At 41.6% G+C, this 22630-nt stretch overlaps 1 protein-coding gene across 1 annotated transcript in view; it reads right to left on the bottom strand.

Moving 5' to 3' along the window:
* The window catches only part of TTN (titin), a 238144-nt gene that overhangs the window by 159193 nt on the left and 56321 nt on the right, over positions 1 to 22630 (bottom strand). The window contains exons 48-89 of the mRNA XM_058809603.1: positions 22014 to 22292; positions 21639 to 21917; positions 21228 to 21515; positions 20829 to 21107; positions 20447 to 20728; positions 20061 to 20339; positions 19667 to 19945; positions 19295 to 19573; positions 18888 to 19175; positions 18510 to 18788; positions 18065 to 18346; positions 17665 to 17943; positions 17247 to 17525; positions 16874 to 17152; positions 16483 to 16770; positions 16031 to 16309; positions 15542 to 15823; positions 14673 to 14951; positions 14282 to 14563; positions 13504 to 13782; positions 13106 to 13393; positions 12620 to 12898; positions 12244 to 12522; positions 11863 to 12141; positions 11475 to 11762; positions 11055 to 11342; positions 9896 to 10177; positions 8899 to 9177; positions 8502 to 8783; positions 8075 to 8353; positions 7661 to 7948; positions 7159 to 7437; positions 6768 to 7046; positions 6412 to 6690; positions 5982 to 6269; positions 5533 to 5820; positions 2559 to 2840; positions 2016 to 2294; positions 1624 to 1905; positions 1226 to 1504; positions 461 to 748; positions 33 to 311 (exon numbers count right to left, since the gene is read on the bottom strand). Coding sequence (XP_058665586.1) covers positions 33 to 311; positions 461 to 748; positions 1226 to 1504; positions 1624 to 1905; positions 2016 to 2294; positions 2559 to 2840; positions 5533 to 5820; positions 5982 to 6269; positions 6412 to 6690; positions 6768 to 7046; positions 7159 to 7437; positions 7661 to 7948; positions 8075 to 8353; positions 8502 to 8783; positions 8899 to 9177; positions 9896 to 10177; positions 11055 to 11342; positions 11475 to 11762; positions 11863 to 12141; positions 12244 to 12522; positions 12620 to 12898; positions 13106 to 13393; positions 13504 to 13782; positions 14282 to 14563; positions 14673 to 14951; positions 15542 to 15823; positions 16031 to 16309; positions 16483 to 16770; positions 16874 to 17152; positions 17247 to 17525; positions 17665 to 17943; positions 18065 to 18346; positions 18510 to 18788; positions 18888 to 19175; positions 19295 to 19573; positions 19667 to 19945; positions 20061 to 20339; positions 20447 to 20728; positions 20829 to 21107; positions 21228 to 21515; positions 21639 to 21917; positions 22014 to 22292 — 11832 coding nt within the window. The remainder of the gene's footprint in view (positions 1 to 32; positions 312 to 460; positions 749 to 1225; positions 1505 to 1623; positions 1906 to 2015; positions 2295 to 2558; positions 2841 to 5532; positions 5821 to 5981; positions 6270 to 6411; positions 6691 to 6767; positions 7047 to 7158; positions 7438 to 7660; positions 7949 to 8074; positions 8354 to 8501; positions 8784 to 8898; positions 9178 to 9895; positions 10178 to 11054; positions 11343 to 11474; positions 11763 to 11862; positions 12142 to 12243; positions 12523 to 12619; positions 12899 to 13105; positions 13394 to 13503; positions 13783 to 14281; positions 14564 to 14672; positions 14952 to 15541; positions 15824 to 16030; positions 16310 to 16482; positions 16771 to 16873; positions 17153 to 17246; positions 17526 to 17664; positions 17944 to 18064; positions 18347 to 18509; positions 18789 to 18887; positions 19176 to 19294; positions 19574 to 19666; positions 19946 to 20060; positions 20340 to 20446; positions 20729 to 20828; positions 21108 to 21227; positions 21516 to 21638; positions 21918 to 22013; positions 22293 to 22630) is intronic.

Here is a 22630-nt window from a genome sequence, read left to right as displayed (position 1 = left end):
AAGAAGCATAAGAAGCAGTAGTCTGGACAAACCTTTGACAAAAAGATGTGTTGTGCAAGAAATTTTCCCTGCCTCATTAGAGACCTGGCAGGTGTAGTCTCCACTCTCAAGTGGTTGTACATCAAACAGTTCCAGCTCTGCAACTGAATCCTGCAAGGTGATATTGCATCTGGGTCCTGGTACTAGCTCAATGCTGCCTCTGAACCATTTAACTTCCAATGGAGGGGAACCTTTTACGATACTAGTAAAGGTTACGTTTGCCCCAGATAAAACATCCAGTGGTTCAGGTTTCTTCACAAAAGATGGTGGTTCTAAGCACACAAATAAAACAGACAGAAAATAAGTACATTTGAACTTCTTTTGAAGATCACGGTGTTCAGAAATATTCAACAAAGAAAAAATTAAATCTTTCTGAAAATAAATTTGGATCCTCTGATTCTGGCTTCTTACTGATACTGACCTATAACACTCAAAAATGCGCTGCATTCATCAGACCCAGCTACATTAGTAGCTGTGCACAAATAAGTTCCCATATCAGACTCCTGAAGTCCATTCACTTTCAGAGAACAGGTATTGTCTGTAAGAGTAGCCTGATACTTCTCTCCACTGGTAATCTCTTGTCCATCATGAAACCAGGAAACAAGAATGGGTGGTGACCCATAAACTTTGCACTCCAGTACAGCAGAAGAACCCAGGTGACCATAAGTTTCTTTCAGTTTTCTTGTGAAAGAAGGAGGTATAATACGATCTGCATTTGTTTCAAAATAAAAAAAAAGAAATTACCATACAGCATTCTTAAATGCAGGAAGTTCTCTGTGCAGAATAAAATTAGTGACTTTTTGCTGTATCTGCTTTGGCAATATACTCTGAAAGAGCTAAGTATTTGAAAAATAGTTAATGGTTAAGGATATGCTGGAATTTTCATCTATAATCTTTGAGGAACACCGTTTGTTTTTTCCATTCTTTTTCATAAGCGACAATATTACACCAGCTGTCCAAGACAACATGTAGATTAAAGCTGAAGAAATCAAGTCCTTTCAATAATTCATGCCCTTCAGATTTTAGGTAGGCATCTATCCTTGGTGCCTGTCAAAGTGGCATGCCAAGTACTCCTAAGATTATACAACTCTCTTAGGTTGCCAATCACAATAACCACTTTGCTATCTGAAGGCTTTGTAGAGGAGCTAAAGGATCAGAGGCGACTTAGAAAGAGTAGCCAACTAACCTGAAACGTGCACTGAAGCTGTGCAGCTGCTTTTACCGACACTGTTTTTCACCTCAAAAGTATATTCTCCACTGTCTTCTAGTGTTGCATTGAGGATCTTAAGCCCAGATACTTTGTTGAAGAAACTGATTTTATATTTATGGTCAGTGGACAGTTCATTACCATCCTTAAACCACCTAGCAGTAAGCTCTGGTGTGCCATCTACTGTGCATTCCAGAGTACAAGAGTCTCCGGCTGTGACTTTGACTGGGCCTGGCTTCTCTACAATGACTGCAGGTTCTGCAATGAAATGCAAATCAGAAACATTTTTAGAACAACGAAATAGCTCTTATTATGATTAAAATTTAAATTTCTAAGCATCTTAAAACACACTCTGTTTTTTATCTCATGCTACCAACCTAGCACTTTCAGCATGGCAAAGCATTCCTGAACTCCAGCATCATTTTTTATCTGACAAATGTATTTCCCAGCATTGGTTGGTTCTGCATTTCCAATCTGCATAGTTGCAATGTTTTCTGAGTAGGAGATCCAAAGATTATCACTTTCTCTGATGATTTCCCCTTTGTCTTTTAACCACAGAACAGAAATGGGCTGTGATCCCTGTACTGTCGCCTGCAGTTCAATCGACTCCCCAACTACGACAGTGAGATCACTCAGCTTCTTCACAAAGGTTGGTGGTGCTATTTAAGAGAAGATATTTAACAGTAAAGAACCCTGCCAGGAGTGGAAAAGTACCAGAAGAATTTCAGGAACAAAGAAATGCCAAGAAGATGCCAATCTTTGTACAAACCTCTTAGTGTTACAGAGCCAATACAAGAGTCACTTCCCACATCATTTACAGCCTTACAGTGGTATTCACCAACATCTGCAGTATCCACACTGAGAATGTGAAGGCTAGCTATGTAGTTCTCAGACATGACCTTATACTTCTTGCTGCTCCGAATTTCTCGTTTGTCTTTATACCATGAAATCTGGAATGGAGGAGTGCCCTGAAGCTCGCACTCCAGATGAATATCAGACCCTTTCAAGGTCTCAACTGGACGGGGCTTCTTGGTAAAAAGAGGGGGTGCTGGAAGAAAGAAAAAAGAGTTATCATTTGTGTTATTTAAGCAAAAGATGTTAAAGAAGACAGAAGATTAAAATAACTCTTCTGATGCTCAATAGCAAAGACAATAGATAAGAAAGAGCTGCCACAGAGATCAAAAACAGACAAGAGATTTGCCATCTACTCAGGCAGGCTTTGGTCTCTGACAAGAGAAAGTGGGATTTAAGAGCTTTTCCTAAAGGAGGACCCTTAATGTTAGAAAGGGAAGGAAAGATCTGAGATTCTGACCTTTTACTCTCAGTGTAGTACTGGTGCTTGCACTACCCGCTGGATTCTGAGCTTCACAAGTGTAGTCACCACTGTCTTCAACACCGAGGTTGTGCATTTCAATGACTGCCACTGAGTCCACAAAAGACATTCTGTATTTTTCACTGGGATGGATTTCAGTTTCACCTTTGTACCAGGTGACTTTGATTTCTGGAGATCCACCTATTTTGCATTCATACGTTGTGGAATCGTGCTCTTTCACAAGTTTTGAGGAGTCTAGTTTCTTAATAAACCTTGGTGGTTCTGGAAAGCCAAAAAGGAGAGATGATGCTTTAAACTGCACTAATTGTTTGAGTAAGCGGAGAGATGTGTAACTGAAACTGCAAAGTTTAGGGACTTAAGCAAAAATTCTGATTTTGCCATTGCTATGAAATTTTTTTAGATTATTTCAAGTTGGTCTAAAATCCAGATTAAGAAGAAAACAAGTTTTCTATATACCTTTCAGTGAGTTTTTCCTTAGTTTACTGACCCACTTTACCTCTCCTTGTATGTATTCATTACAGATTAATTTATGCGCGTGGTTTTCTTTACAAAAAATGCTCTTGTTATATATGTGTAATCAAAATGCCTGATGCAAATGCAATAATCCAACTGTTCAGCCAAAAAATTTTATTAAAAGCATTTATGTTGAGTATTATAGCAATTGCTTTATATCCCGTGATTAATAATTAATGTAGTCAATGAATGTATCTGCATTATAACCCCTCACACATTTAATGCAAAACCAAACATAAAGTTGCACATAAGGAATCAAAGTTAAGGAGCTTAGGTAGCAAACAAAAGAGCTTAGAAATAATCATGCTGAGGAGAATTGCAAGATGGCTGGTTTTATAGAATTGGTGTTAAATGTCTGTGATTAAAAAGTAAAACAGGTGGTTACATTTTGTTCCATAAGAAGGGGAAAGGAGTGCAAATTTGGTACTTTTCATCAGAAGTGGCATCTAGATGATTCGAATCACAAGACTAAATGCTCATAGATCAAAGCTATAACTAGTAAAACCAAGAGGTGGTAATGTGGGCACAACAAACAGATCTCCCTGCAAAACAGGATGAAGTGCCTCTTTGTGTGACTGTGAAGTGTAGGAAGAATATCTCTTTAATTTTGGATTATTTCAACCTGTGGGACAGTTGCAAAACATCCTGTGTTGCTAGAAACAAAACTTCCTGAGTTTCTAGAAATAGAAATGATGATTTGGAACCTTAGCAATTTACTATCAGATTTCACTTTGAGAAAGAGTTGATTATTTATCTGCATACTAACAGCTGCTGAGTAGTCACACTGATTCCACTCCTTTCAAAAAATGAGGGTCTACACATTAATAAGGTACATATTTATAATGCAAAGCAGTTCTAGAACACAAAGCAATTATTAAAGCTACATATTGGGAACATTAGATACTAGAGTGAGAAAGTTAATAAAAAGCTGTGAGGTTTTCAAGGTCAATTAAAAAAAAGATCTTAATTCTACAAACAAAAGGCAGCATGTCATAGAAGTGAGACACGCAGCATAAGCCCAAATTAAATGCATGCAAATCAATGCACCCAAAGAGATTGACCTTTCAAGTTCTATAGAAATTGGTTGAAAAAATCAACATCAGTAATTTTACAGCCTTGGAGAAACTGTACAAATTCTAAAGAATACTGACACTAAAAAGTGTCAGTAAATTCAGGATCAAAAAATAAAATAATAATACTCCTTGAGATTTTAAAAATAAAGATTTGAAGAATAAAAAAATAAAAAAAGTCAGCTGCGATCATTTTAGAAATGGTAGTCATTTCCAATAAAGCTATTAGCAATGATATAATTAATAATAAACAGAATTATTGTGGTAGAAAGAAGCTTCAGATCTTTTAAAGAAGTTTGATTTCTTGCTACAATTTTTCAATGCATTTTGGAAGTCAAGCTACATAATACAGCAGCCCTACTTATTACTGAATCCAGGTAATTCAATCTTACGCACTATTTACACCCCCACCAAGATGCTTATGGCTGGAAGAAACTTGATATATATATATAAAACATTTGACAAATAATTAATACAAAATCTTGCTACTAGTAGCTCAGTTTCTTGTGTTATTTTTCATACAGATTAAAAGGATTTACTCTTGAAATATTTCCCCCCCTCTTTGCACTCCAAATTCATACAGAGGAAAGAGGAAAAAAAAAAACAAAAAAGAGGAAAGAAAGTGCTTTTAACTTTTAACCTTTTTACTCAGGGACCTTTTAACTCAGGCATAATCTAAGCAGCGTATGTTACACTTCTTCTCTTACAAAATCAGTAAAATTGAAATATCCTGAACAGCTATAAATATGTTTCCACCTGCACTGAGGAAATGGCACTAATATACATGTCACTTGCACCAAGACAGTCTGAGCCATTCATAAATTTGAATTTTACTTTTAGATCCACACACTGTAAGGAGAGGTGGATGGGATGGATATAAAACCAAATCCCCCAGTTTTGCTGTTTAGAAGAGCAATTTTCAATGTTTTCAGTCTGTGAAAGAGCAAAGCTATTTGCAGGAGCTGCACATGCAGTAAAAATACCTCTAAGCCTCATAAGTAAACTGAATTTCTCTCACTTTCCTTTCACTCCCCTGGGCAACCTAGTGACTGTCACTGCTGGAGAAAGACTTTAGAAAGATAGATTTTGCTGTCCAACAGAACCATTCATAAAGGCGCAACAGAGTAATAAGAGTTAATGTTTCAATGGAAGAATCCCTTTGATAAGAAAAAATCAGGTACTATACCAAAGCCGAAGAAATATGAGTAAGTATTTAAGTATTACAATAACATTTAACTGAAATAAGACATCTCAGAGTAACCTCTTTTAAAAATTGTTAGTCACACACGTCTGCATTCAGGACAGAATGTGTTTTCCAGGTGTCTGCCTTGCAAAGAAAGCCTCATAAACACCAGAGCCCACGGCAATACCTTGTACAGCCAGCTGAGCTGCGCATGCGTCCTTTCCAACACTGTTGCTGGCAGTGCAGGTGTAGAGTCCAGCATCCCCTTTACCAACTTTGAGGACTGTCAAGCTGGCCATGTTTTCCACCAGTGTCATTTTGTAGTTGCCACCTGGACGAATCTCTCTGTTGTCTCTGGTCCAAGTAATCCTCATTGGAGAAGAACCAGTCAAGTGGCACTTGAAGGTTGCGCTTTCCCCTAGTGCCACATCGATTGATACTGGCTTGACATCAAAGAAGGGAGGTCGTAGGTGTTCTGCAAAGAGGAAAGCATGACAGAGCTCACCACCAAGCCTGCCTCACCACGCCATGCCCATTGTCCCTGGCCACCATACGATTGGTAGAGTGGGGAAAAGGGTGGAGAAGTAAAAGAGCAAAGACATACAAAAGATTTTCATTAAAGTGTGATCTACAAACCTGTAAGGAGAAGTTTGGCACTGGAAGAGGCAGTCCCCAGAGCATTTTGGGCTGAGCAAGTATATTGGCCACAGTAATCCATACTAGTTTCTAAGATCTGTAAAGTTGCAACATTATTTAAGAAGGCTGATTGCATGTTATCAGTGTCACTTAAGAGAGCCCCATCCTTGTACCAAGACACCTGGATAGGCTCTGAGCCAGTTATGCGGCAGTCAAATGTCACCGGGGCACCAACCACCTCCTGAATATCTTTAAGTTTTCTGGTGAATGTCGGGGGAAGTTGACGTTCTGCAAAACAATAATAATCACTACTATAATTAAGCAGCCAACCTAGAATTAATTATCTTTGAAATTATTAAAACCCCCTTTCTGTAAACAACAAAGAGCTCCTACAAACTACCCCACAAAAGAGTGGCTCTTGGCCCATCACCTTTAACAACAAGCAAAGCTGTGGAGGTGGCAAAGCCGATGCTATTTTCTGCTTTGCAGATATATTCTCCAATGTTGCTATCCTCTACAGCAGAGAATGCCAGTGTTGCCACATTGTTCTTGAAGTGCATTTTGTAAGCCTGTGTTGATCTGAGTTTGGTGTCATCTTTGTACCAGGACACCTTGATTTCTGGTGAACCGCCAATCTGGCATTTTAAGGTCAAGGGCTCGCCAACCTTCACCTCCACACGGTCCAGGTGTGTGACAAAATAAGGTGGTTCTGGGGAAGGAGAGAACGTGGTGAGCAGAGGCAGAGCATCACTGGGGTGTGTTAGGGGGATCAGGGGTGGTGAATACCTAAGATGGAGACAAGGCTGTGGCAAACATCCCCACCCGCCTCATTTGCCACCTCACAGGTATATTCGCCTTCATCGTTCTTTGTGCTGTTGAAGATTTCAAGAATGCCAGATTTTTCAGTAGTTGTAACAGTGCAGCGTTGAGACTGAGAAATGGGCATCCCATTTCTCTTCCAGGTGACAGAGATGGGAGGGGTACCAATGTAGCTGCTTTCCAGCACAATGGACTTCCCCTGTTCCACACTGAAATCACTTAATTTCTTCACAAAGACTGCAGGCTCTGTGGGGAGGTATGAATCAATAGTAAGAGGGACAGATGTAGAAGAGCTGCAGGCAGTTATGTGAAGTGAATGAAGATAAATGTGCATTCACACACACACACCCAAACACACCTTTCACAAAGAGCTGTGTTGTACATGAGGCACTGCCAGCATCATTTGTGACCACACAGGCATAGTCCCCACTGTGGCCTGGCTCCACGTTGTACAGCTGCAGCTGTGCCACAGACTCATGGAGAGAGATGGAGCAGTTGCTGTCTGGCACCAGCTCCCTGATGCCTCGGAACCAGGTCACTTTGAAGGGAGTACTGCCCTTGATGTAGCCGGTGAAAGTCACATTTGATCCAGGCAAAACTTCCTGGGGATCAGGAGTCTTCACAAAAGAAGGTGGTTCTAAGGATCATGCAAAGAAGTGAAAGAGGGAGAAAGATGTTAATAGGAGGGTCTCTGTGAGGAGGAAAATGAGCAGGTTTGAGTCAAAAAAAAAAAAAAAGGAAACCATGGGAAAAAAACCCAAACCAAACAAACCATGAAAAAGAAACCATGGGAAACCAGAGAAAAGAGAGAAGAGGAAATAAGAGTTTTGTTGAAGGCATGGCAGTATCCTTCCACTGACCTTGTACAGTCAAGAAGGCACTGCATTCATCAGACCCAGCCATGTTGGCTGCCACACATGTATATGACCCTGTATCTGTGACATCCAGGGCATTCAACTTCAAAGCACAAACATTATCCAAGAATGAGATTTCATGTTTTTCTCCACTAACAATCTCATTCCCATCTTGAAACCAAGACACAGATATGGGAGCAGTGCCAGATACTTTGCACTCCAGCAGCACAGAGGATCCCAGCACCCCATTTGTTTCCTTTAGTTTTCTTGAGAATGAAGGAGGAACGAGGCGATCTAAGTAGGACAGGGCAGAAGAACAGGAAGACAAGTGTTGAGATTTCTTTCAAGGGAGAGAAAAGGGGAAAAAAATTAAAATATTTTTTTAAAGACAAGAGTGAACAATAAAGACATAGAGCTGACCTGAAACATCAACTGAAGAAGTGCAGCTGCTGTCCCCCACTTCATTGTGCACCTCAAAAGTATACAAGCCCCTGTCTCCCCTGTCTGCAGAAAAGACTTTCAAAGTGGATATATTGTTGAAAAAGGAAATTTGGTATTTGCGGTCACTCTTTAGTTCTCTGCCATCTTTGTACCACTTGGTGATAAGCTCAGGTGTTCCTCCTACTTTGACCTCCAACGTAAAAGGATTGCCAGCCATTACTGTGATCAGCTCGGTCTTCTCTAAGATGACTGCTGGTTCTGAAATAGGAAGGGAGGGGTCTGTGTGTCACAGGGAAATCTACCCACAAACCTGTGAGCACAGGGTGTAAGCAGAAGGCAAAGGCTGGTAGAGCCAGCTGTGCAAGCTGTAGGAGACAGTACCTATAGTGGAAGAGGCTATACCCACCTAGGACCTGTAAAAAGGCAGAGCACTCCCGCATGCCAGCGTCATTTTTGATCTGACAGATGTACTTCCCAACGTCAGTTCCCTCTGCACTGGCAATCTCAAGAGTTGCAATGTTGTCCATAAACCACATCTGAACATTTTCACTCTCCCTAATAACTTCACCCTTATCCTTGAGCCAGACAACAGAAATTGGTGGGGATCCTTCCACTACTGCCTGCAGGGCTGTTGGCTCCCCAATGAAGATTGCTGTGTCACTCAGCTTCTTGGCGAACCGTGGAGGTTCTGATAGCAAAAACAAGGAGGCAGAGGATAGTTAATCATACATGCTTTGTTGAAAAAGTGACAGTCAGGAGACCAAGAAAAGAGGGCAGTGATGCTGATCCTCTGGCATACAAACCTTTGAATTTCACTGGGCAGGTGCAAGTGTCGCTTCCCACCTCATTCATAGCTTTGCATTGGTATTCTCCAGTATCTTGAGATTCCAAATTGAGAATATGAAGACTGGCAATGGAGTGCTTTGCTGTCACCTTGAACTTCTTGCTGCTCCTGACCTGCCTCCGGTCCTTGAACCAAGCCACCTCAAAGGGTGGGGTCCCCGCTATCTCGCACTGAAGGATAACATCTGAGCCTTTAAGAGTGTCCACAGGGCTTGGCACCTTGCTAAAAACAGGTGGTTCTATAAAAAAAGAATCACATCATAATGTGTGAGCTTCCTTCTCTGGGTGAGTTTTTGGATAGTAGCAGGAAGCAACATATTCAGGAAGGGAGCCTACGCTTATATTGTAAACACATATCTAGCTTTTAAATATGTGGCCTCCCCTCTAAAAAAATCCCAGCACTCAGAGTCCAAAGGGCAGAAAATGTGATACTTCTGCACCTGTTTGGAATCAGTGCTCAGTGTCCTTCCCCAAAAGCCACTCTCCCTGCACTCTAGGGTGTCATTCCATCTTACATTCTATCCTTACCCCCACTCTTTCTAGTCATGAAAGCTACAGTCAGTGAAGCTCAGCTACACAGCCTCCTCTTCCTTCTTAAATTTCATTCCTGTCAGTAACACTGTGTATAAAAAGGAGGGAGAGGGATGGCTGAAAAGTATTCCCAGCTTCCTCACCATGGCTGGTGTTCCACCTAGTCCATGCTTCCGCTGTGATCTGAAAAGCTTGCCTTGTTCATCGTGCAACTGACTTAAATGGAGAGACGAGGGAATGACTGCACAGTGCTGAACACCCAGCACTATTTCCTGCCTGATCACTGCTGCTTAAACACATCAGCATTTAAATGCAAGAGCAGCTGGAGAGACACTGGCCCAGCAGACACCAGTTTCTGCAGCAGCAGTGCAGCTGGGAGCAGCCTGGCAGCCAGGGATTCTGGCCGAGTGCGGAGCTTGTGCTAACCTTTCACTGTGACTGAAGTGCTGCAGCTGGCTGTGCCTGCAGAGTTGTGGGCTTCGCAGATGTAATCCCCAGCATCTTCAGCAGTGGCACCCAAGATGGTCAGCATTGCCACAGTGTCTACAAAGGACATGTGCAGCCTGTCGCTTGCCTGGAGTGCCTGATCATTTTTGTACCACACGATTCTGATCTCTGGTGTGCCACTGATTTTACATTCAAGCTGAACTGTGTCCCCCTGCTTCACGAACCGCAAAGCTTCAGGCTTCTTGACGAACTTGGGAGGTTCTGCAGAACAGAATAAGTATGTAGAGAATGACAACTTACCTGTTTGCCATGTGAAATCTACAGCACCGAGCAAGAGTTCTGGGAGGCACAAGAGTACTACAGCACAAAAATACAATTGTTACAGAAGTTGGCTGCATATCCAACCAGAGTTTCCTCTCAAGGGAATATAGAAGATGAAGAAAAGAAGGCAAAGACAACAAGCAAAACTGTGTTCTGCCAGCTTTGGACCCTGCTGCATCGGACAGTTGAAGCCGTAAAAGATACACAAAGAATGGTTGCTCCACCCAATTGGAATTTTGCTGTTACCTTTGAGTGGTAACAAGTAACAAGAGTTCCCAGGCCAACGTGAAAGATTTGACAAGCCCTTCATCCCTGGGAGCAACGGAAACATGGTAGGGATCATTTCACTTGCTTAGACATCTTTAAAGTATATTTCTGCATTAAGAAATTAGTTGATTCATAGTCTAAATTAAATCAACAATTCAGAACTCCAACTGAAATCTTTATCAAACTTGAAAGAGTCACCTATGCAGGCCAACAAATGCAAGGTAGAGCTGTATTTACTAATAATTTTCCATATAGCAATTGCTAAGAGTGACTACCACAGTGACTACAATTATTAAAGTAAAAAGCAGTGTGAGTGCAACTCTCCATACAAACAGGTTCACACAGATACCTTTCTCCTTCGAGATTTTGCAGGTACACAAACCTTCTGCAGTTACACAGTATGATGGGAGAAGGTCATTACATGATTTATGTCTGCAGTCTAGAAAGCTATTTTCAATATATTTCTAAACTAGAAATGGTAGAAGATCAAAGACAAAGAGATATCTTTACCCAAGAGAAAGAAAATGCACAAACAAAGGTGACTTAATACCTTTGACGCTGAGTTGGGCTGAGCAGAAGTCTTTCCCAGCTTCATTACTAGCTTGGCAAGTATATTGGCCAGAGTCTCCTTTACCCACTCTGAGCACTCGAAGGTGAGCTGTGTTGGCTGTGAATGTAATATTGAAATTTCCTCCAGTTCGGATCTCCCGACCATCCTTGGACCACGTTATGTGTATTGGCTGGGCTCCCATAACGTGGCATTCAAAATCAGCACTTTCTCCAAAAGGCACATCAATAGATTCTGGTTTGATGTCGAAGACAGGTGCTTGCTTGGGTTCTAGAAACACAAGAAAGTCATGTAATACTCATACCTCAGAAAAAAGCTAATCCAACACACAGGTACCATTGCATGCATGAAATAAGAGAGAGGAGCTTGTGATACAAGTAAAAGTTTTAAAAGCCAACACACCTGCCACTGTGAGCCTAGCACTTGAGGTGGCAGTGCCCACAGAGTTGGTGGCTGTGCAGGTGTATTGCCCAGTGTGATTCATCTCGGTTCGCAGCAGTTGCAGCACTGTGACATTATCTACAAAGGATGTGTGCACATTGTGGTCATCCTTTAGCAGCACACCATCTTTGTGCCAAGTGACAGTAATGGGCTCTGAGCCATTGAGCCGACACATGAGCTTAAGGGGCAAACCAGCAGGGTGCTCGAGGTCCTTTAATTTTCTTGCAAAGGAAGGTGGTTGTTTGCGTTCTGGAAGAAAGCAAGTAAAGGATAAATACACCCCAGGAAGCAACTTTTTATATTTTGGCAAGACAAAAAGAGTTTTAGCAAGCTAATACAAAATCATCACCTTGAACTGTTAAGAGAGCCTTTGTAGATGCAGTTCCTACACTGTTTTCTGCCTTGCAGATATATTCTCCACTGTCGCTGCTAGCCACTTTGTTGAAGATAAGTGTAGCAACATTGTCTTTAAAGAAAACTTTATACTCAGGAGTAGACCTGAGTTTTGTATCACCTTTGTACCAAGACACAGTAATTTCTGGTGTTCCAGCAACGTGGCATTGCAATGTTGTGTAAGACCCAACTGACACCTCAAGAGGTTCCAAGTGTGTAACAAAGTAGGGAGGTTCTAAAAAAAGAGAAGCAATTAGACAGGCTTATTGTGTGCCAGGTTTTGGAAAGCATACACTTGAAAAAAAAGGCAAGGAAAAGAAGCAAAGGGAGCACACACCTAGGGTAGAGACTACAGCCTCACAAACATCTCTTCCTGCCTCATTTTCAACATGGCAAGTGTATTCTCCTGCATCTTCTTTGGTGCTGTCAAGTATTTCTAGGATGCAGGATTTCTCTGTGGTGGTGATGCTACACTTCTGAGATTGTGTGATGGTGTGGCCATTCTTCTTCCATGTCACAGCGATGGGCAGGCTGCCTGTGTAAGTGCCCTCTAGGATGATGGGCTTGCCAGGCTCCACATACTGATCACTCAGTTTCTTTACAAAGACAGCTGGCTCTAATGAAAGTAAGTCACAAATGTTGAGCACAACATGCCAAATGGAGAGAAGGAAACAATAATTAAAGGTAAATGGAGAGACATCATCTTTACAAACCTTTTACTGTGAGGTGTGTTGTACAATTTACCCTGCCAGCATCATTAGTCACTAGACAAGTATACTCTCCACTTTGAGGAGGAGTTACATCAAATAACTCAAGCTCCACAACGGACTCCTCCAAGTAGATATTGCATTTGTCCCCTGGCACAAGTTCATTGGCCCCTCTAAACCAGTTAACCTTAAAAGGAGGGGTTCCTCTGACAACACATGTGAAAGTGATGCTTGTGCCTGGCAGTACATCCAGAGGCTCTGGGGTCCTCTCAAAAGAAGGTGGCTCTAAATACACAAAAGAAAAAGATAGATAAGACAAATTGCTGCAGCATAGCTCCAGTATTTCCACACACCTACTGAAGATAAAGAGCAAAATCTTTATTTTTCTGTCAATAATTGTCCCCAAGAATATTTACAAAAGACTGCAGATAATTTCAAGAGAGAAAGAGCAAAAGAATAGCTCAGAGAGCTTCCTGACCATTATATACCCACCTTGTACAGTCAATACAGCACGGCATTCATCTGAGCCAGCTGTGTTGGTAGCTTTGCAGGTGTAAGTGCCAGTATCTGAGTGACTCAGTGAATTAATTTCTAAAACACATAGGTTATCTGAAAAGGACATTTGATGTTTTTCTCCACTGACTAGCTTAAGTCCATTATGGAACCAGGCAACAGAAATAGGAGGTGAACCTGACACTTTACATTCCAGCAGTGCTGAGGAACCCAGAACACAAGGGCTGTCCTTTAGTTTTCTTGTGAAAGAAGGAGGAATGATTCGGTCTGCATAAGAAAACATAATAAATCCATGGTTAGAGAGAAAATGAGTAAAGGACAGAGAATGGCCAAACAAAAGCTTTTGTAAAAGATAGAAGACAAGCTACCCAACCAACCTAAAACATCAACTGATGCTGTGCAACTGCTTTTCCCCACGTCATTTTGCACAGCAAAAGTGTACAATCCACCATCTTCCTTTTCTGCATCCATAATTTTAAGTGTAGATACATTATTGAGGAAAGTGATTCTGTATTTTTGGCTGCTGGTCAGTTCTTTGCCATCCTTGAACCACCCAGTGGAAAGCTGTGGTGTGCCTGCTACTTTGCATTCCAAAGTACAGGCATCTCCTATAGTAACTTTCATTGGCTCTGCTTTCTCTACAATGACTGCAGGCTCTGGAAGGAGAGATGGGTAATATATATGGTTAAAACAGGGTTTGATAAGTATTAGCAGTAAGTATTATACACTATGAGATGGGGCTTACACATTTGATACTGAGGAAATTTTGATTTCTTGGGGTGTGGAGTTTTTTACAGCTGTTTTCCCCATCCTTTTTGTTACTCTAAAACTGTAAATTTTAAATACTTTCCAAAACTAAGTAAAAATATTTTAAATAATTTTAAAGTATCTTTTCATTTAAAATATAAAATATTTTAATCTCTCTCTCCAAGCAGGCATGAGCAAAAGACATGACAGAAATATAGAGTGGTTCCTTCCAACTCTATTGCTGGACTATTGGAAATATGGAACCTGACTTCTGCTTGTTGGGGAGAGAAGGATTCTGTTTTCTTTGTTTTGAACTCAGAGGCATAAGCAAAGTATACAGCTGATAAAAAAAGCGCCAAGTTTCTAACTTTAAAAAGAAACTTCCATGTATTTGTGCTTTTTACCTACCTAGAATAGTTAGGGTAGCCATACACTCACGACTTCCAGCATCATTTGTGATCTGACAGGTGTATTTTCCAGCACTGCTGGTCTCTGTGCGCACAAATTGCAAAGTTGCAATATTTTCTATAAATGTGATCTTTGTGGTCTCACTTTCTCTGATAATTTCTTCTTTGTCCTTAAGCCACTGCACAGAAATTGGCTGGGAGCCCTCCACTCTTGCTTGTAACTCTACTGGTTCACCAACCACAACTGTCATGCTGTTTATTTTAGTCAAGAATTTTGGTGGTTCTGAAGAAGAAATACGCAGTTATAGTAAATACTCACAGTGTTTCCACAAGGAAGAGCACATGCAGCGCCCTTGGGAGCACTGCAGAAGACACATGTACCAGTACTTTACCTTTCAGCTTCACAGTGCAAATACAAGTGTCACTTCCTACATCGTTCTGTGCTTTGCACTGATATTCACCAACGTCTGCAGCTTCGACATTAAGAATGCGAACGCTCGTGTGGTAGTTTTTGGCTGTAACCTTGTACTTCTTACTACTGCGGATTTGTCTCCTGTCTTTGTACCAGGCAACATCAAATGGAGGTGTTCCTGAAATCTCACATTCCAGGCTAACCTCAGAGCCTCTGACAATGTCTACTGGAGAAGGCTTCCTGCTAAAGACAGGAGGTTCTAACAAGGGAAGAAAGGAACATTTAGAAAGTAGTCTGAAGCTCTTTGATCAACAAAGAGTCTACAGATACCAGCTTCTGGAAAATGGGACTGCTGAGAATAACTACAGAATGGGCAAGACTTCCCTCTTTTTCTGGGCACAATATGAAATGAGCTTGTACAAAGGTGAGCATTAAGAGCCATTAACTCCCCTTTTGAAAAGGTAAACAGACCTTTGGCAGAGAGGGTACAGGTCTCATTTAGCTGGTATTAATCTCCCATACAGGGTGTAAAACTGACACTAGTCAGTTTGTGTTTGTTCTTTCTCTTTTTATGTCAGCTTCTTGATATAGCAATTCCCACTACAAACTGTCTTGGATATTAAAATTGTAGAACTGGGGAAAAACTAGTTTAGTACTCATCTGCATTAAGAACATCATCTCTTTTGTTTAGACACTGGCAGAGAAGATGAGGGGGCATCAAGAAACAAACATGACATGAAGAACAGGGCAGTCCTGAAATTCATTAATCTCATGTTCCTGTGTATTTCTAAGGGATACAGCCACCAGGGGAAAAATAAGTTGCAGCTGGAAAACAAGAGGACAGCTAACCTTTCACTGTGACTTTGGTGCTACAGCTGGCCTTGCCGGCAGGGTTGTGAGCTTCGCAGATGTAGTCACCGCTCTCATCAGTGCTGAGATGATTCATTTCAAGCACCGCCACAGAGTCAATGAATGATGTCCGGAATTTTTCACTGGCAACTATTTCATGGTCGTTTCTGAACCACACTACTTTCATCTCTGGAGATCCACTTACTTTGCACTCAAGCCGGGCTGAGTCACCCTGCTTGACTACTTTTGTTGCCTCTAGCTTCTTAGCAAACTTGGGGGGTTCTAAAAAACCAAAAAAAGTGGGGTCAGGAAGATCTGAAATAATACTGGAGAGAAAATAGTGAGGAAAGAGCCAAACAATGGTGGGTTGCAAACACAGGGTAGGGAATTCACTTGGCAGTGTGTCAAAGATCACCAAGGTGGGCTTGACAAAAAGAAAGGAGAAGAAGGAGACAAAAAGATAACAACACAACAAGAAAGAGTGCACACCTGTTACCAACAGTGTTGTAGTGCAAGAGTCACTGCCAACATCGTTTGAAACATGGCAAGTGTAGTGCCCACTCCTAGAAGAATCCACTGAATAGAGGGTTAAGAACCCAGTTGAACCTTCAATCCCAATGAAACAAGTTGGACCAGATACAAGTTCTAAGTCTTCTTTGAACCACTTTATTGTAAAGGGTGGTGTTCCTTTCAGTGTGGCCTTAAACTCCACTGTTGAATCTGGTATGGCTTGCTGGCTTTCAGGTTTTATTAAGAAGCTTGGTGGCTCTGCAGTTTTTAAGAAAAAGACACAGTTATATCAGAAATGTCTAAGAATGAAGAAAATCAATGAGGCAAGCATGGGGACTGTTTCCAGTGTTAATATTAAGATGTATAAGAGTGTTAGTATAAGATTTTCCCAGCATTTATCATAGATAAGAAGTAGTAAAAGAGTTTCAAACCTTTCACAGTCAGGACAGCACTGCAAGAATCGTTTCCAGCAACATTAGAGACACTGCATGTGTAATTTGCACTGTCTGCCAGCTCTAGGTTAGCAATCTCGAGTGACATAGTGTTCTCATGGCACAGGCTTCTATATTTTGCACTGTCAGTTATTTCTTTTCCATCCTTAAACCATTTTGCAACAATTGGGAGTGACCCAGAGACTTTACACTCCATTTGTATAGAAGATCCCAGAATGGTATCCTTTTTGGTTAGCTTTTTGATAAATACAGGAGGAATTGATTGATCTGCCCAACACAAAAAAATAGCAAAAACACACCAGTTAACTTCTTGCTTATCTTTCACAGAGACTATTTTTCATTTCCTCCTTGATGGATTGGCAATACAAACCTAGCACAGTCAGAACAGCTTCACAGGTGCTACTTCCGAAGTCATTTTCAACCTTAAAACTGTATGTGCCACTATCCTCCTTTGATACAGGTTCAATCCTGAAACTGGCCACATTGTTTTCAAAGCTCATTGTGTAGTATCTACTGGGCAGGAGCTGCTTGCCATCTTTGTACCATCTTATTCGGAGCTCTGGTGTCCCAGCCACAGTACACTCCAAAGTCACGGGGTCTTTTTCAGTGACTTTAAGTGATTTAGCCTTTTCTATGATCTGCGCAGGCTCTGAGGTATAAAGAGTATAAAAATTACAGCAGTTAGCTACATAGGTAGGGAACTGACTTTCCAAGTACTCATCAAGGTTATGATTTGTACACACCTTGTACAAAAAGCAAAGCAAAACACTTCTCCACGCCAGATTCGTTCTTTGCCTGACAGGCATATCTCCCTCTGTGGCTGAGGTCTACATTAGTAAGCTTCAGTGTGGCCACCCTGTTCTCGAAGGTAATGTGGTGATGCTCATCATCTTCTAGTATTTTCTCATCTTTTATCCATGACACAGACAGGGGTTGAGCACCTGCTACGACACACTGAAAGAATGCATCACCCTTCAAAACGCTAGTGACGTTCTCCAGCTTCTTGACGAAGGATGGTGGTTCTGTGGTGTGAGTTTTGTTTGTTGTTCAGAAGAGAGGTCATGGAAAGGGAAGAGGAAAAACAAAGATCATATAAAGTAATCCCCCTTGCTACACTTTAGCTGAGGCATATAATTGAGGTGTGCTTCCTAGAGGACTGACCTTTTAAGCTGAGTCGGGTGCTGCAAGAACAGCTCCCACCTTCATTGGATATAATACACTGATATTCACCAACATCCGAGATGTCACAGTTAGCCACAGTAAGAGTAAATACTGATTCTTTGGTGGAGATGGTGTATTTCTTGCTGCTGAACATCTCCTTATTGTTCTTCAGCCACTTCACCTCAAATGGAGGGGTACCAGACACCTCACACTCTAGTGTGGCCTCTGAGCCCTTCACTACCTCAGTGGCACGCAACTCCCGAACAAAGGTTGGAGGCTCTATAAAGAAGAATGAGGGGAAAGTAGATAATAACTCCAAATAGTTTTGAGGGGAGAAGAAGTATCTCCTACTTCCTCACCCCAGATATGTGACAGAGATGACAAGATGTTCAAAACCAACCTTTTACTTTCAGCTCGACGCTGCAGCTCTCGCTACCTGCATCATTGTGGGCTTCACAAACATAAATCCCACTATCTGCTACTCTGGCTTGAGTGACTCTCAAAGTGGCTAAACCATCTATGAAGGAGATGCCGTACTTAGCTTTGTCAGTCACTTCATTTCCATCCAGGTACCATGTAATGTGGATCTCTGGCGTGCCTACTACCTGGCACTCAAAAGTGGTGGACTGTCCTTCACGCAAAGCTACTACAGAAGTTGGCATCTGAATAAATCTGGGGGGCTCTAGAAGATGGACAAAGAAGTTCAGGCTTTATGATATGCAAGGTAGGAATAAAAACCCCCAAAATTAAAAAAAAAAAAAAAAGGCTAAAAGGTCTCCTCTCCCTCCCACCAAAACTGCACATAAAAATCAGAACCCAAAAAATTAGAAGATTGGATTGCACACCTTTTACAAACAGAGTTGCTTTGCAGGTTGCAGTCCCCACGTCATTGCTTATCTGACAAGTGTAGTTCCCAGAATCAGATGTCCTAGCTGAGAAGAGCTCCAGAACACTAGAAGTGTCATCCTTCCAGACAGATCGACTGGCTCCAGATAGGAGCTCCTGGCTGTCTTTAAACCACTTTATCTGCAGAGGAGTAGACCCTTTCACCAGTGCTTTGAACTGAACCCTAGCATTGGGCACAACCTCTTGAGACTGGGGCTTTTCCACAAAATATGGTGGCTCTATAACATGCAAAAAGAAAGAAAGGGGATTACTCTGAGATGGGGAAATCCAAAACTATGCATGAGAGACCTAACAGAAGACAAAGAAGGAACTCAAACCTTTTACTGTTAAAAACCCGCTGCATTGGCTGCTTCCTGCTTTATTTGTTGCTTCACAAGTGTAAGAGCCACTGTCTGTGCCTTCCAGTTTATTTATTTCCAGAAACGCAGTATTATCATGGAAAGAGTATTTGTGCTTTTCACTTGCTGTTATTTCTTGACCATCCTTATACCACTGAATACTTATAGGATGCGAACCAGACACTATGCACTCCAGGTGGACAAAAGACCCCTTAATGCTGTCCATTTTCTTGAGTTTTTTGGTGAATTTAGGTGGTATAATGAGATCTATCCAAGACAGAGTAAAAAGAAAAAATATAAAAATTCAACAGTGATTGTGGCACATGTCAGCTCAGGAGAGAAGATTTGGTATCTAAAAGTAATAATAAGAGAAAGTCCATACACACCTAGGACATTAATGCTGGCAGAACAGCTACTGCTCGCAACATCATTTTGAACCTCAAAAATGTATTCTCCGCTATCTTTCTTATCTGCATAAAGCACCTTTAAGACTGAGACGGTATCTGTAACACTGATCTTATATTTTGGGCCCAACGTCAGTTCCTTGCCATCTTTGAACCATTTGGCTGTAATAGGTTTTGTTCCTGAAAATTTACACTGCAAGGTTGCTGGGTCTCCCTCAGTCACATCTATTGACACAGCCTTGTCCACAATTGTAGCAGGTTCTGTCGTAAACAAGGAGATAGAGTGTTAAGCACATCTGTAAAAATCACAAGGGAACTGTCCCAGATCATTGCAAGCCTTAGGTTAAGACCAACCTTTGACAGTCAGCAGAGCAGAACACCTCTGAATTCCTGCCTCGTTTTTAGCCTGACAGAAATATTTCCCATCATGTTTCAGCTCAATAGATCTCACCATAAGAGTGGCAACATTGTTCACAAAGGTCATTTTGATATTGTTGTCTTCAATCACTTCATCATTGTCTTTCAACCAGGACACAGTGATGGGCAAGGAACCTTTAATAGCAGCCTGAAACACAACTGTTCCCCCTCGAAGGGAGCTAATGTTTTCTATCTTCTTCAAAAATTGTGGAGGCTCTGGCAGGAAGAAAGTGGTTATATAAGTATAAGCCTGGTGTGTAACAAACAGTGTGGCATGGAAAACCACACTGGGATAAGAGCATGCTACTGGTGTTCTGCACCTTGCACTAACCTTTCAGCGTGACCTCTGAACGGCAGAGGCAGCTCCCAACATCGTTTGTTACTCTACAGTGATACTCCCCAACATCAGAACCATCAAACCTGAAAACGTGGAGGCTAATCAAAGATTTCTCAATGCTTATTCTGTGCTTCTTACTGCTCCGCACGGGTTTATCATCTTTCACCCAGAACACTTCAAAGGGAGGCGTGCCAAGCACCTCACACTCCAAAACCACATCAGAATCCTTCAAGACTTCCATGGATTGAAACTCCTTGCTAAAATAAGGTGACTCTATAGTGTGAAAAAGAAAGTGCAATTTGCATTAATCAGACTTTTGAAGCCAGTACCACTGTACTGAGGCTAAAGATACAGACTGTGTGGCTGGATGTCACACACACCTTTGACTGTAACAACACTACTGCAGATATCTTTTCCAGCGTCATTTTTGGCTTCGCAAATGTATTCCCCGCTGTCTTCAGTATCAACCTCTGAAACACGGAGTATTGCCAAAGATTTTGTAAAAGATATCTTGTATTTGTCACTCTCTTTTAGCTCTCTATCATCCTTGAACCATGTGATTTTAATCTCAGGAGTACCAGTGACTTCACAGGTCAGTTCAGCATATCCACCTTTCTTTATGAGATGAGTCGGCTCTAGCTTCTCCTTAAAGGCAGCAGGTTCTGTGGATTTAAGAAGAGTGTTCAGGAGAAAGAACACAGGAAAGAGTGCTGCTGTGTTAATCCAGCAGCTAGAATTTTAAATAAGAGCAAGAACGCAAACCTTTCACAAATAAGTTTGCACTGCATGATACTGAACCAGCTACATTGGAGACTTTGCAGGTGTATTTTCCAGAGTCAGTTGGTTTGACTGCATAAAGCTCCAAGTAACTTGCTAATGCTTCTGTCATAATGTAGCAGGATCCTCCTGTCACCAGCTCAGTATCACCTTTAAACCATTTCACTGTCAGTGGTGTTGTGCCTTTAAACATTCCTTTGAAATGCACAGTTGATGCAGGCAATACATCTTGAGACTCTGGTTCTACAGTGAAGCTGGGTGGCTCTGGATTGCGTTGAAAGGAAAAAAAAATGCAATGAGTAAGAGAGGGCTTGTATTTTGGGAAAGAAAAGTATTATCACAAGATAAGCAAGATTCCAAGAAAAGTGAAACAAATTGCCAAACCTTTTATAAACAAAGTGCTACTGCTCTCTTTGCTACCAGCAGAGTTGGTGGCTCTGCAAATGTAGACCCCAGCATCATTTGCATCTAGGTGTTTTATTTCCAAAGATGCTGAGCCTTCTGCAAACTGTACTGTATACTTGGCACTTGAAGTGATCTCAGTATCTTGCTTAAACCATGAGACAGTCATTGGAAGAGAGCCTGAAATTTTGCAGTCTAGGCGGCATGAGGTGCTAATGATGCTGTCAATATTCTTCAGTGGTTTAGTAAAGAAGGGAGGGAGAGTGCGATCTGTTGAGAGTGAAAAAAGTGACAGAAAGGAACACATGAGAAAAACAGGAGTGCTGTTCTGCTTCTGGCTGTGTTAGGCACAGAGCAGAGCAACAGGGCTCTCTGCAAAGAGGCAGTACCAACCTAGCACAGTGAAGCTGGTAGTACAAGAGCTGATGCCCACATCATTGGATATCTCAAAGGTGTATTCACCACTGTCCTGCATTTCAGCGGCATAAAACTTGAGCTGAGCAATGTTATTTTTGAAGCTGATCCTGTATTTTTTGCTGGCAGGGAGTGGCTTTCCATCTTTGAACCATTTGGTTTTCAGCTCTGGAGTGCCTGTGACAGTGTACTCCAAAATAGCTGGTTCCCCTGCTGTAACCTGGATCATTTCAGCTTTTTCAATTATTTTGGCAGGTTCTACAACAGAATTAAACAACTAGTGTTAAGGACAAAAGAAAATTTCTTCTTCTCTCAGGTGGGAGACTGCAGGGATCACAGCACTTTTCCACTGACCTTTCACTGCCAGTTCACCAAAGCAGGACTGACTTCCTGCATCATTCTCAGCCACGCAGGTGTATTTGCCACCAGAGCTCAGCTGGACTCCGGTAATTTGCAGTGTTGCTAGACCGTGATCAAATGTCACTCTCACATTGTTATCATCTTTAATAATGTCTTTGCCCTTCATCCATGTCACAGAAATAGGCTCTGACCCTTTCACCACGGCCTGTAATGTAACACTATCTCCAGCCAGAGCTGTCACATTTTCGATTTTCTTAACAAAAGATGGTGGTTCTAGTTCAAAGAAGACACAAGAGAAAAATACTCATCTACTGTTACATCATCACATAAAATATGCTACTTAAAGACAGTTTTGTAAGACAGTATGTGCAGTACATGTTGCAATTCAGCCAAAGAGCGGGCAAGTTGGAGAAGTGCTTTCTCCAGCTGGGAGCTAATGGCCCATTAATTAATGTTCTTCAAATTCACAGGTTTGACGCCAGATAAGACTCAAGATACACACAGAATTTTAAGAGAAGAAGATATTCTTTGTCCCCAGTCTCCCCAGCCTCCCACAAATCCAAAGAAAAGACATTTTATGAAATAAGAGGGTTTTGCCATTCCCTTCAGTA

Source organism: Ammospiza caudacuta, chromosome 8 (assembly GCF_027887145.1).
Source record: "Ammospiza caudacuta isolate bAmmCau1 chromosome 8, bAmmCau1.pri, whole genome shotgun sequence".
Classification (NCBI taxonomy): Eukaryota; Metazoa; Chordata; class Aves; order Passeriformes; family Passerellidae; genus Ammospiza; species Ammospiza caudacuta.
This window is presented reverse-complemented; position numbering and strand designations above follow the sequence as displayed.